Raw genomic sequence first — 13982 nt, forward strand, 5'->3', positions numbered from 1 at the left:
TAAATGGACTTATCTTGGATCCTATCTTTTTCTTATTAACAACGCGGCCAACGTAAAATATTAGGAAATCAGGTATCATCGTGAGTCCATCAACTTAATGTGTGTGGATAACGTGCTAGGCATGTACACAATATCTTTTCTCTTTTATTCTAATAAGCTCTCAAAACTCGAATCAACATTTAATCATACCGTTACTTAAAAAAAAACGTTCTCGGTCTACATTTTATCAATACTTACCCATCTTGATTCACAACTGCAGTTGTCGTTGCTTCACCTTGTGCATTTTTGATCACAATTTTATATTCTGCGTTATCATCTTTTGTGAAGCCCTGTATAAGAAATAAGTTTTATTGTTAAATTCTATTGAAATTAAGAACATTTCCGCTTATATACTTTTAAGTTTTAACGGGCCCTATTCTTTTCATATCAATTCCAATTTATTAAGATAATTGTGTCTTTATTAGTATTTTTTTTACACAGGCATCACCACATTATCAAGGCCAAGAGGTCACTCAAGGATAAGAGTTAAAGAGTGCACAGTAGAAATTGGACAATATAGTAACCAATTCGGTAAATTGGTTAACTTATATAGAACGGCTCATCAAGAACTTGTTTACGTTAGACTTGAAGACAACCATATTGTAGTCAGCCGGAAAGTAGGAAAACGGAAGACAATTCCATAGGCGTGCAGCTCTAAGAAAGAAGCTTGTTCATGGAATCTACTTTTAGGTTTAGGCACAGATAAAGAGTGGGGGAAATTATTGATAGTATTTTCAGCTAGACGAGTGTTTCTTGTGAAAGATTGGCGAGGGGGGCCATAGACTGAAGTTCAGTTGAACACTTTCCATGAAAATAACGATACATCAGAGACAAACTCTTATATTATATTTTACAATATAATATAATAGATTTACAACTAGATAATATGAAGAAAACAGACAAAATTTATAAGTTTAAAAAAAGGATTGCACTGGTAATATTAATTGATATCGACCAAAAATTAGTAACGTTCTTGTATTTAAACACATTTTCCAGCAATGAGTCGCTAGTGCTATATAAAAACAGCACTAACGATCCATTACCTGGGAGCTCAAAATAATCGAACGTAAATTATTACGACAGGCTAGTACATGTAGAAATTAAGACGAGACCAAAAGATTATGTTTGAATGAGAACTTCTAAAATTCTGAAATATCTGAAATTCTAAACTTTAATGACTCTAAAACCTATTAAACTATGGTAGTAAAATAGCAAACAGTTGTATACACAAAATACACTTTACTTTAGGATGAAAATACATGCAAAAATTAAAATAAAATAAAGAAAACATAAATTAACTCAACACCTTAAATAGAAAACTCTTATAAGCTTCATCGGACATTCAGTATCAACTGAAAATTAATTTCGAAATATATTGCAACTGAAATATGTATGCACATATGTAGCCAATAATATTTGCATTAATAAAAGTATGGTTTCTTTCTCTCTCTCTCTCTCTCTCTCTCTATATATATATATATATATATATATATCTTTATGTGTGTGTGTGTGTGTGTGTGTGTGTGTGTGTGTAGGAAAAGTGATGAACAAACAAAACTTTGGAAAATTTATCGTTCAAAATTAATTTAGAAATATATTGCAACTGAAATATGTATGCACATATGTAGCCAATAATATTTGCATTAATAAAAGTATGCTCTCTTTCTCTCTCTCTCTCTCTCTCTCTATATATATATATATATATATATCTTTATGTGTGTGTGTGTGTGTGTGTGTGTGTGTGTGTGTGTGTGTGTGTGTGTGTAGGAAAAGTGATTCACAAACAAAACTTTGGAAAATTTATCGTTCAAAATCAGCAGATTCTTTTTTCGGATGAGTTTTGATTCCCAGCGGATTTTACATTGCCCTTGTTCATTCGAACTTTCTTCACATTCGCTTTTTTAAGCTCTTCAATTTTTAGTACTTAATAGTTGCATTTATTTTTGCCATTGATTTTCCTTGGAAAGAATGGTACGAATTTTTAAAACTCCATGGATTAAAGAAAAAGAATCTTTATCCTGTTTTTGAACAATAAGTTTGGAAATTTTCTATGTTTGCATCATTAAAATCTATTCGTATATTGATCCGCCTTCTTCGAGTAGGGGGGTGTTTGCAGGATAGATTTGATTCTGTAAATATTTTGAATATATATGTACATACAGGGCTCTATGGACAAATTTATCTCTAGTTGACCTTTGACAACTAAATATTTTCGTTAACTAGCCAAATAGAAAAGTTACTAGCCAAACCCTCGTGATTTTTGGAATATGACATCATTCTGTGACGATTATGTACATAATAAAAATTTTTCCTGTTTTTTTTAGTAAGTGTAATTCTAAATATACAATAAATTTTATGTTGATGCTTGAAGTTATAAACATTTGAATTTCTTTCAGATGTTTTTTTTTAAACAGTCTTCGTTAAAAAGAAGAGTATATTGTTCTATTAAATTTTTATTGTTCGTTTTATTTTAAAAAAAGTTGATAAGATATTTTTCACTCAATAGTGAGCTTTGGAAGATTATCAGTGAAAGAAATACAATCGCCAAAAGATAAGTGTTGCACTATTTCTAGTCGCCACTTCGAAAAATCACTCACAAATGCGACTGCTTCACTCGCAATGTAGAACCCTGCCATATATAGTTATTTATGCACATATTGTGCAATCATGTATGTACATACTTGTGTCTTGGTGTGTGTATTTTGAAATATAGGCAACAATGAAACGAACTCGACTTTGTGAAGATGATATAAGCAATTAATCTGATGCGCAAGGAAATGAGACGACTTACCATAATATCCATGAAGAACTTGTAGTTATTCTTGTCTGACGATGATCGCATTTTATAGCGAATGTTTTGCTTTAGCATAGTATTACCCTTGTACCACGTGACAGTGGGTCTCGAAGTGGCTGTGCAACTGCACTCAATAACCATGTTCTTTTTGGTAGCATCCAAGCCGACCTTCGGCTCACCAGAGAAAGTAAGACCCGAAGCAGCCGGTGCTTTCTTTTCAGCCTCTTTCTTTTCAGCTTCCTTCTTTTCGGCCTCTTTCTTCTCTGCTGCTTTCTTTTCAGCCTCTTTCTTTTCAGCCTCTTTCTTCTCTGCTGCTTTCTTTTCAGCCTCTTTCTTTTCAGCCTCTTTCTTCTCTGCTGCTTTCTTTTCAGCCTCTTTCTTTTCAGCTTCTTTCTTCTCAGCCTCTTTCTTCAAAGCTGCTTGCTTCTCAGCCTCTTTCTTCTCGGCCTCCTTCTTTTCAGCTTCTTTCTTTTCGGCTGCTTTCTTCTCCGCTTCTTTTTTCTCAGCCTCCTTTTTTAAAGCAGCTTGCTTCTCTGCCTCTTTCTTTTCGGCTTCTTTCTTTTCAGCTGCCTTCTTTTCTGCCTCTTTCTTTTCTGCTTCTTTCTTTTCAGCCTCTTTCTTTTCAGCCTCTTTCTTTTCAGCCTCCTTCTTTAAAGCAGCCTGCTTCTCTGCCTCCTTCTTCTCAGCCTCGAGCTTTAATGCAGCCTGCTTTTCAGCCTCTTTCTTTTCCATTTCTAATTTCTGAGCTGCAAGTTTTTCCGTTTCTTCTGTTTCCTTTTTTTCTGTACCTGTAAAAAACGTAAGAAAGAGCATTACTCTCCATAAATATAATGTAAAGAGTCTGACTTAACTGCAAAACTGCCAATACGTGTGTGTGTGTGTGTGTGTGTGTGTGTGTGTGACTGTATCATTTTGGTTATAATCGAATAATATATATAGTAGTATTTAAATATATATATATATATATAGCAATTAAGCTACAAAGAATTTTTCGCGTTTCATTCTCCTGACGAATTCTTACAAGGATGCAACGCGGAAAATTCTGTGTAGTTAATTGTAATGTATATTTTCAAAACTTACTACCTAGATCTTCTTACGTATCGAGTGCTGTCAAGGTAAATACTGAGAATATTTACACAAAAATGTATGTAGATGCATAAAATAATAATAATAATAATAATAATAATAATAATAATAATAATAATAATAGATAGATAGATAAATAAATAAAATAGTTACCACATAAATATTAAATAAATAAATAAAAATATATATGTTTGTATTCTTATATTCTGACATATATACATACAGTGGAACTCCGGGATACAGTGGCCCTTGGATACAGTTTTTTTTTTCAGGTTATGATGTGGAATACAGTGTTTTTTTAGCCCCTGGTTACGGTAGTTGCCTAGCCTTACAGTATTTTTCATAATGTTATTTGACTATATGCATGTGTATTATATACTGTACTGTATTTTGTTACTAATTTTTATGCCGTATCCCGGGGTTCCTTTTTATAGTATAATTGCACCCTTCTATAAAGTTTGGGCAAACGTAACATGCAAAGGGAGAAAACTCGCTCAAAATCTAGTTGATCTAATTTGTACAAATAAACTTATCTGTAAAAACTAACAAGGGAAATACATATGCATGTACGCGTAAAATAACAAATACGATACATATACATGTATTCGTACATGTGTCCGTGTGTGTCTGTATGTGATGAAGTCATTTGGCATACCTTGAAAATTGAGTGTTATGTTTGCATTTGATTCTCCATTTTCATTTGATGCGACGCATTTGTAGATGCCGCCATCACTCGAGTCTGGATCCTTATAAAATAAATAGAACAGCGGTTAATAAATAGAACATCGGTTACCAAAATATAAAAAACCAATATAAAGAGAAAACAGCTTAGAATTTTATATAATTCATCATGACATAATCATAAAATCAACAACAACATTTTATGATTAAATTTAAAGAACCAGATTTTGGGTCAAATATGATTAACAAATTCCAATGAACGAATCTTTGTAAGCAAATGTTTACATTTATGGACAATAAAAAGGAAATTTTTGATTAAATGTGGGAGAATGATTTGGGAGTTGCCCTACTAACCGCGAATGAACTTTGTTTTGATTTTGAAATATAAATTAAAAATGTTTAATTTGATTTATATTTTAGGATGTTTCATACCATTAAATAAGATTTAGAGGCAAAGGACAACCTGGTTAATCAGTATGCTAACTGTATACATTTCTCTATATAGTTTGGCGTGTTTATAGGTTTAGTTTGGAACACGACTTTCAGTTTTGCATTTAATTTGATCTATAGTCATAAGATACGAGTGAAGCAATATTTCCTGAATTTCAATTTCATTCATAGGAATGGATTTTACTCAAACTTAATGTATGTTATAGACATAAGGTTTAGTATCATAATATCCTGTTTTGTAACTTCGTAGCAGGAAATAACATTGATAAAAACAGTTATGTTCGTGGAATCAATTTCATCCACTCCTACGACGTGTATTTTTTAGTATAAAATATATATACATATTTAAATTTAAAAATATTATTTCACTAGAAGAAAATGACTAAAAGTTCAGTCTTATCCGTCAGCATATAACCTACATCCATACATGTACAAAAACTGCAAACATTAACGTTGTTTAACCTATAATTTTTTTTAATCAGCGCATGCGCATAAAAAATTAGGTATGGTCGACTTACGCCAGGCTTAAGTTTTATTCTTAATTTTGACCCCTTATCAGTAATTCTACCAAATCGAAAGTATGCCACAGGTTCAAATACCCTATAAATCAAATTTCAAATCGGTAGAAAAAATATTCAGAGGGACGTTTGGTAGAGACTTTTCGCATACACACAACAAGATCACACACACACACACACACACACATATATATATATATATATATATATATATATATATATATGTGTGTGTGTGTGTGTGTGTGTGTGTGTGTGTGTGTGTGTATTGGTGTGCTAGAACGTTTTCATCTTAAATTCTACGCTATTATGAAGAATATAAAAACCATGCATCAATAGAATTCAGCGTAATAGTAAAATGAAACTAATTATCTAATAGGAAACAATAAAAAAAAATTTACAAGGAAGTCACCACTTATCAAGGCCCGGAGGCCACTTGGGGATAAGGGTTATTGCGTGTACAGTAATCAATGGGATAGTATCGCAATAATCACTAGTAACAGAGATCTGATAAAGTGTCTTACTTAAGGGGGTGGTTCATCAGGGACTTGTTTATGTTGGACTTGAAGACATCCAAGTTGTAGTCAGATGGGAAACAGGCAAACGGAAGAGAGTTCCACAGGCATGCACTTCTAATAAAGAAGATTTGTTCATGGAATCTACGTTTTGATTTAGGCACAGATAAAGAGTGAGGAAAATTACGGACAGTGGTTTCAGCTAGACAGGTGTTTTTTGTGAAAGATTGGCGAAGGGGGGAGTAGAGATTAGAGCTCGGACGAGCACTTCCCATGAAAATAACGATAAAACAACGACAAGCTCGCAACGTCTCTTCTGTGGGAGAGAGGTTGCAGGGAAGAGAAAAGGACATCCCCCACTAGGCTACGAAGTTTTTTGTACTCTGTCAAGGCAGGATAGGCTGTTTTTAGCAGCTCCTGCCCAGATATGGCAGCAGTACTCAATCTTTGGACGTACTGTTTTTATATAGATAGAGAATTGCATATGAATAAGTAATTAATTAACGCGCGTTTTTCAAAGGAATGTGGAAATTAGTCGCTTACATGTCCATGGCTGAGTATATTAGAAAGTTCGTTTTTATATTTTTTAAGTAAAAAAAAGTAGGCTTTTAATATAAATGTCAGAGGGAGCAAAACCTCAACTTTATAGTTATATAGATATGCATATATAATCTAAAATATGCGCCCATGCATGTTTCCTATTATTAGTTCTTACGAACTATGTTGAGGAAGTTTATTCATAAGGTTTTGTTTTTCTGTAGTAATACTTTCATAAATTGTACTTGTCATTCTTCTTTGTATTGCGATATTTCTAATATTCTTGTCACGTGGTTTATAAGGTAGATAGCTGTTAGGCATTAAGTCAACAAGTTAGTAAACATTTAAAATTATAAAATAAAATTTGTCTCTCCGGTTTTACTGAACATATTTGCATGGTTATCGATGTATAAAATAAATGAAAATGCACGGTATAAAAAGACAGCATCGAATACTTATAGAATAGCACTATATCCAGGAATCATGAACTGTATATTGATTAACTTTTTTTCGCTTTATTTATGTACAATTAAAATGTGAATGCATCAAATGAGCATTGAAAGGAACATGGGAATAATGATCTATAGAAAATGTCGATACTCACCTGAATTGTAAGAACAAGTATGTACAAATTTGGCCCTTTTGCATCTTTTGTCATTGTTAAAGTGAATCGACCGCCTTGTTTAATTTCTGTTGCCTCTTTGAACCATTTGATATTAGGCGCCGAGGCCGATTCCAGGTTGCAGGTCATCGTCAGTTGGTTTTTCTGCGGCTGTTTGATCACGGGCTTTTGACTAAAATGTGGCGCCTTTCCGCTCTCGCTACAGTAAGATACAAAAGAGTCGCCATTATTATACGAAAAATCAAAATGACTGTATCTTAACAAATCATATATTCCTTATTATTTGAAGTACGGATAGGCACAGTAAAAGGTATGATAAAATTAGCCTTAAGAATTTAACTTCCTTTATTTTATTATAATATTTCTCTAAATCGATAATTAGCCAATCACAACAAATATGTATCAAATAGTAAATGTGGAATTACATGATGAATAAATCTGTCCTCGGTTTAGATTTCAACCGAACTTGTTGTAAAAGTGGTATATTCACGTTATACAGAGTAAGCATTGTTATCCAAGTAATTCAATAAGTCTTAGTGTTACTGGCTACGAGAATGAGTGATGATAAATATATCAGATTACAAATGACATTATTTAAATAAATGCAATAAATCAAGTATGAACAAATCACACAAAAGGAATTTATTATAAAATATTTGTTGAAAATAAATCAATTCTTTACCTTATGACTTGGATTTATGAATTAGCCATAATATTACAAGTAAAAATTAAATTTTCTCCAACATTAAATAATATGAAATGGTTTTCTGGATGTAAGTATTAATTCTAAATATTTTTAAGTACTTTAATTTAATAAATTCTAAAGGAAAAGCACACGTAATTTACAATTATATATATATATATATATATATATATATATATATATATATATGCGTGTGTGTGTTGTCAATCTTGGGTGACTTTCGTTTAGATGTTATTCAATTAAAGTTTTTATACATATTTTGAATTAGTACGTACATGCAGTAAACCTTTATGTTATATTACAATGATGGTAAACAATATATCTATAACTATCTATATTTTCTATAAGTACAACGAATAAGACATTTATGGAAAAATATACGCACGCATGGATACACATACATATATGCAAGCATATGTATATATAATATATATAATCTTTTCGCAAAAATCAAGGCAACAAAATATAAAATGAGAACATCATATCGTGTATTTTCATATGCGTAACAATTGTTTCGTATCCATTTGGACAATTTTAAATATCATATCATTCAAAAATATTCCAAAACAGCTCCTCTTCAGGCACCAAAATGCACTATTTATACATATGTGAATATTTTCATAATCTCTACTTTAAGAGAGCAAGAAGTTGAATCTATCTCTACCTCACTCTCATACTTTCTTTTTGTTTGTTTGACTTTTAATTTTCTGATAGCCTTGGAATTTAGTAATTGCCCCTCTTTCGTGTTTCTACTTTTTAAATGATATTGCAACCAATTAACTAATTTCATATTATATATATATATATATATATATATAATTATATATATGTATATATATATGTTTTTTTATTTTAGTAATTGCGTTTCTTCCACAAATTACTTATTTAATTAATTTATTTCCTAAATACTAAACAAAATACTAGTTTCTATTTATATGTTCTAACTATTTCCTCCTCAATCTACGATGGTTTCGGACTAACTTTGTTTACATTTTACCTTCTCGTAATTAATTTTTGCTTAGCATTTTATTTCTTAAGAAGGAACTGCAATTAAAAAGTTAATTTTAATAGTATTAATAAAAATTTATCTTTATTCAATATTATGTCAATGATTTAAATTTAACTTTTTAATTCTTATCATTACTTAAGTAATTTGTTTTGATTCTTTTATCCTCTTGTTCATTACCATTCGCTATATCTTTACATTCTAAGGGAGATAACTCTGTGTATTCAATTTTATCAATTCACCAATTTCTCGAATATTTTAATATTTGGACATTAGTATTTATTAGTCACCCCCTTTTAATTTCACACTTATAATTCTAACATTAACTTCCTAATGCCAACCTTGTTTAGTTTTTTTTATATATTTTTAACTTTTTATTTTTTTTATTTTACTCCATCTTAGCCTGCTCGTCTCAATATCCTGCAGTTATTTAATGTTAGACTTGTTCCATTATTGTGCTGTTGAAATTACTCGGGTGTAATTTTATTATTCATAACAATTATTAAAACAAAAAATACTTCTATGTCTCCGATTTAGGTAATAATTATTTTAGTTTCTCTATGTAAAGTTCGTGAGCTACTAAGTTATGCATTTATTGCATTATTTTAAAATCTTAGTATTAAATTTAATATTCTCTTTCCGCACTTATATTTCACTCTCACCTTCATTTTTAAATTTATTTTAATCGGATTTAAGGCGTAATAACAGAATTTATTTTAATGAAGACAGCTGTGTATAACATCTAATTTTTTGTTTAAATTTTCCTCTTTAGAATTCACTCATACATCTTTTTGATTTACTCGGTTAATACTTTTTAGCTTTATCTAATATTGACCATTTTAGTTCAAATTCTTTTCTATTTCTTCCGTATCTAAATCCCCGTATCTCTTTTCTTATTTTTAATAATTATTTTTGTTCTATCCTTATTTCTATACCTATCCTCATCCCGATTTGGTTCATTCTCTGTTTCAATTTTAAATGATGCAACATGTTTTCGGTATCTGTCCTTAAAAACATTCAGTTCCTCCTAGGTATATGTTTTTACTATTATCTCCCTAACTTCACATGTATATGCAATTTCAGAAATTAATCAATTGATATTCGTTATGTTTTCTACAGTTACACTTCCTCGCGAAATTTAGTTCACCTGATTCAATCCTATTATAGCATTAACTAGATTGGCAACGGTTGAGAATGAAAGTTTAACTGTGTTCTTATTAATTTTTCTATTTAACTATTTTCTAGGGGAAAGTTCTTATCAGTTATCTTCTCAAACTCTTTAGGGAGATTATTTTGTATATGTTCACTGAAAGGAGGATTAAACCATACTTGTTTTCACATCTATTTCTCTTATTCTTAATGTCATTATTACTATTGTATTCTTCTTCATTCTTTTTATTCTTCTTATTATTTTACACCTATTTGTATACTTTACATTTCTCCGTGTTTCATTGCCATATTATATGATATTGTGTAGTTTGTTCTGCTTTTTTATTATCCACATATTAAATGTATTTGATTTTTTTCCTTTATATCCTTATCTAATTAAAACTTTATTATAATAAACCTTATTCTTATCGAATATATTCCCATTTTGTGATAACTTGGATATTCTTTTTGATGTTCTCGGGATGATAGTTTTTTTTAATATATTTAGGATGATTAGATTTATAATCTATATCGAATAGTATTTGGTTCAGTTTGTGAAACGGTTCATAGTTGTTGTCGTTGAGATTCAGAGTTACATCTAAAAATTTCACTATTTTACAATATAGTGCTATTTCTAACTTTAGTTTATTAAAACATTGCTTAATTTTCTATTTTTTTTTTTCTATAATGTGATTGCTTGAATTAGCTCAAAATAATGCATAACTTCTATAAATCCTATTATTTAAACACAGTATTTTTTATACATCTCCTTTAGTATGTACAGACCTACCAAGTTAGTTATCTACGCAGAGCGCGGAGATCCCATCGTAACATCTAAGTGTTTTTCTTGTCCATAGTTTATTATCATATCTAAGGTTTTCCTCGTTAGTTTTATAAACTCTTTTTCTAATCAGTTCTCTTTTCCACTAATTTTAGTGCTTTCTCAAATAGTTCAGAAGTTACAGAAGGGTAATATGAGTGGATATCAAACATAACTGTTTTGGTATTTAAGAATTTTCTGGAACTAATTTATCACCTTCCCAGAAGAAATCCGAAGGTTATTCTGGATTTTAGATTTTAAAGTGGGTATAATTCTGTCCAATAATTTTTACTAGTATTACCTAAATCAGAAACACACGGCGCAATTAATCTAATACAAGGCTTATTGCTGAAGTCAGGTTTGTGATCTTTCAGCAAAAACCGTGGGTTATGTGGTGTACATATTTTTATTTTATCTTGAATGTTCATTTTCTCACATATTCTTAATGCTAATAAGTTTATGTTATAAAGATTTCTTCTGCTGTGTTTATATAATTTTCATTTAGTTCACCCAAATAAGTGTGTTATATGTTTCCAAGCGCATACTATATATGTTCATATATGTGCAACTATTATGTTAGAATTGTCAATTATCTGTTGAATGCCTTATTTATGCTTTTTATTTTGGGGTTCAAATATTTAGCGTTTTCTTAAGTCTTAACCCTTTCAACATGTCCAATTCGAAGTTTTCTATTGAATGTATCTGTGGTGGGCAAATGACATCATTTATTTAAATGGTGGGTTTTAATTTTGTACGTTTTGCAGTAATTTATTTCCTTGTTTTCTTCTGTAAAATTTCAATTTGCATTCTTATCCTATTATATATAATAATATATACACACCAAACTCATACGTACATGTTTATATATATGTACCCTCCCCCACAAGATCCTTAAACTCCAAAACTAAAACATTACCGACATACCAAGCACCCCCCTCCCATCTTTCCCCCTTGTTCCCTTCCTCTTTTTCCGCTCTTCTCGCACCCCTCCACTAACATCATTCACTCCTTTATCCCATCATAACGAACATTTCTGTAAAAGTCTGAGGAAGCTACAGATGGCAAAAAAAAACGGCCGGGTAGCTGAAACAATAATGTAACTTAACAGAAAGATACGGTAATAAAAAATAAAACGCAGATTTGCTCTACAACAGTATTGAGCATTTTCTCCAGTTTTTATTAATTACCATTCTTACTAAATATATACTTATTTCGAATCTCGCTAGATTCAGCCACTCTGATGAGTCGTAGACGATGAAACACGTGTCAGTGGATAATTATATTTTTAAAATAATATATATATATATATATATATATGTGTGTGTGTGTGTGTGTGTGTGTATGTGTGTGTGGTGACTGTAACACATGCTCTAGTGCTGTCATTGCTTATTATTTTTTTAAAAATAAACGTAGAATGAATGTGTCTATCGATTATTTGCATTCCCTGATATAAATATTACAATTACGCAATTTCCTTGCAAACAAAACACCGTTTGAATCATAGTCAAATACACACACAGTTGATAAAACTGACATTAAACCCGTTTCCACAATCATTACCACTCAAATCAGTTTGATATTACACAGCTTACGTGAAACTGATGACAAAGGTCTTGGATTGTTCATGATTAACGAGGTTTATTTAAAATGCTGTCATATGAGTCTGTACTGATTTCTCCTTCCTATTACGATGTATATGTAATTTGCAGGTCTATTATTCTTTATATTTGTGTCAACATATTTCATTCATCCATACTAAATACGGATACATGGAATGATGAATAAAGTTCATCTTTCATGAGTTTAATGAATTAAATATAAAAAAGTAAATACTTACCTCTTTTTGCCTGATTACCAAGAGGAAAAGGGAGAAAAAAAAAGAAAAGTTTAAAGAGAATTATTATGAATTCATATTTGTTCATGATACAATTTACTTATTACTTTATTAAGATCATTTTAAATTATCCGAAATTATATTACAATTATTTTTATATGATATTGTTGCTTCACTACGTTATTAATTTCATCTTAAGATGGAAAAGTAGATTTAAGTGTATTTATTCGTAAGAATTCAACAGTCGAATTGGATGTACGACCTACAACAAATTATCAGTTGATGCTACCAAATTAGAGACGTTGTAAAAACATTTATTTTTATATATGAGAATGGAAATGCATAAATAAAATAAACTTTTTATTGATATTTACATTTAAATCGCATTCACAATGAAAGCATATAAACATGTAAATAATATTTACAGTGGCATCTTATGAATACATAAATTTTACCAACAATTACATTTTATTAACACTTAAATCATATTTTATTTAAATAGTAATAGCACATTAATCATTTTAACAATTATTCATTAAATCATATTCAAATTTAATTGGCATTAACATTTAACAATCCAATCATATTAACACTTATATAAAATCAATTATATATAGTGACAAAATAACATTCCATGAAAATAAAAAAAATACAGAAATAATATATTTGATCGTCAATTTAACAATTACCATAAATTTTATATATGTATGCATATATATATGTATATACATATATATGTATGTATACATATGCATATACATATACATGTATATACATATACATGTATATATATACATATATAAGTATATATATGTATATATATATGTATATACATATATATGTATATACATATATATGTATATATATACGTATATATATGTATATACATATATATGTATATATATGTGTATATATATGTATGTATATACATATATATGCATGTATATAGATATATAAGTATGCATATACATATATATGTATGTATATACATATATATGTATGTACATACATATATATGTATGTATATATATGTATATACATATATATGTATATACATATATATATATATGTATATATGTATATACATATATATCTATGTATATATATATGTATATACATATATATCTATGTATATATATATGTATATACAAATATATGTATGTGTGTGTATATATAAGTATTTTGTGTGTGTGTGTGTGTGTGAGTTTGGTTAATAAATACAAGAACACAC

The 13982-nt window shown here is 29.7% G+C and overlaps 1 protein-coding gene and 1 long non-coding RNA gene across 2 annotated transcripts in view; one reads left to right on the forward strand and one right to left on the reverse strand.

Annotated features, from left to right (window-relative positions):
• The window catches only part of LOC145293052 (uncharacterized), a 337851-nt gene that overhangs the window by 39396 nt on the left and 284473 nt on the right, over positions 1 to 13982 (reverse strand). The window contains exons 8-11 of the mRNA XM_080139372.1: positions 7222 to 7438; positions 4575 to 4665; positions 2831 to 3621; positions 238 to 329 (exon numbers count right to left, since the gene is read on the reverse strand). Of these exons, the coding sequence (XP_079995498.1) occupies positions 238 to 329; positions 2831 to 3621; positions 4575 to 4665; positions 7222 to 7438 (1191 nt within the window). The remainder of the gene's footprint in view (positions 1 to 237; positions 330 to 2830; positions 3622 to 4574; positions 4666 to 7221; positions 7439 to 13982) is intronic.
• The window catches only part of LOC145293053 (uncharacterized), a 66427-nt gene that overhangs the window by 32143 nt on the left and 20302 nt on the right, over positions 1 to 13982 (forward strand). The window lies entirely within an intron of this gene.

This window comes from Euprymna scolopes, chromosome 14 (genome assembly GCF_053919585.1).
Source record: "Euprymna scolopes isolate OS-2025 chromosome 14, ASM5391958v1, whole genome shotgun sequence".
Taxonomy (NCBI): domain Eukaryota; kingdom Metazoa; phylum Mollusca; class Cephalopoda; order Sepiida; family Sepiolidae; genus Euprymna; species Euprymna scolopes.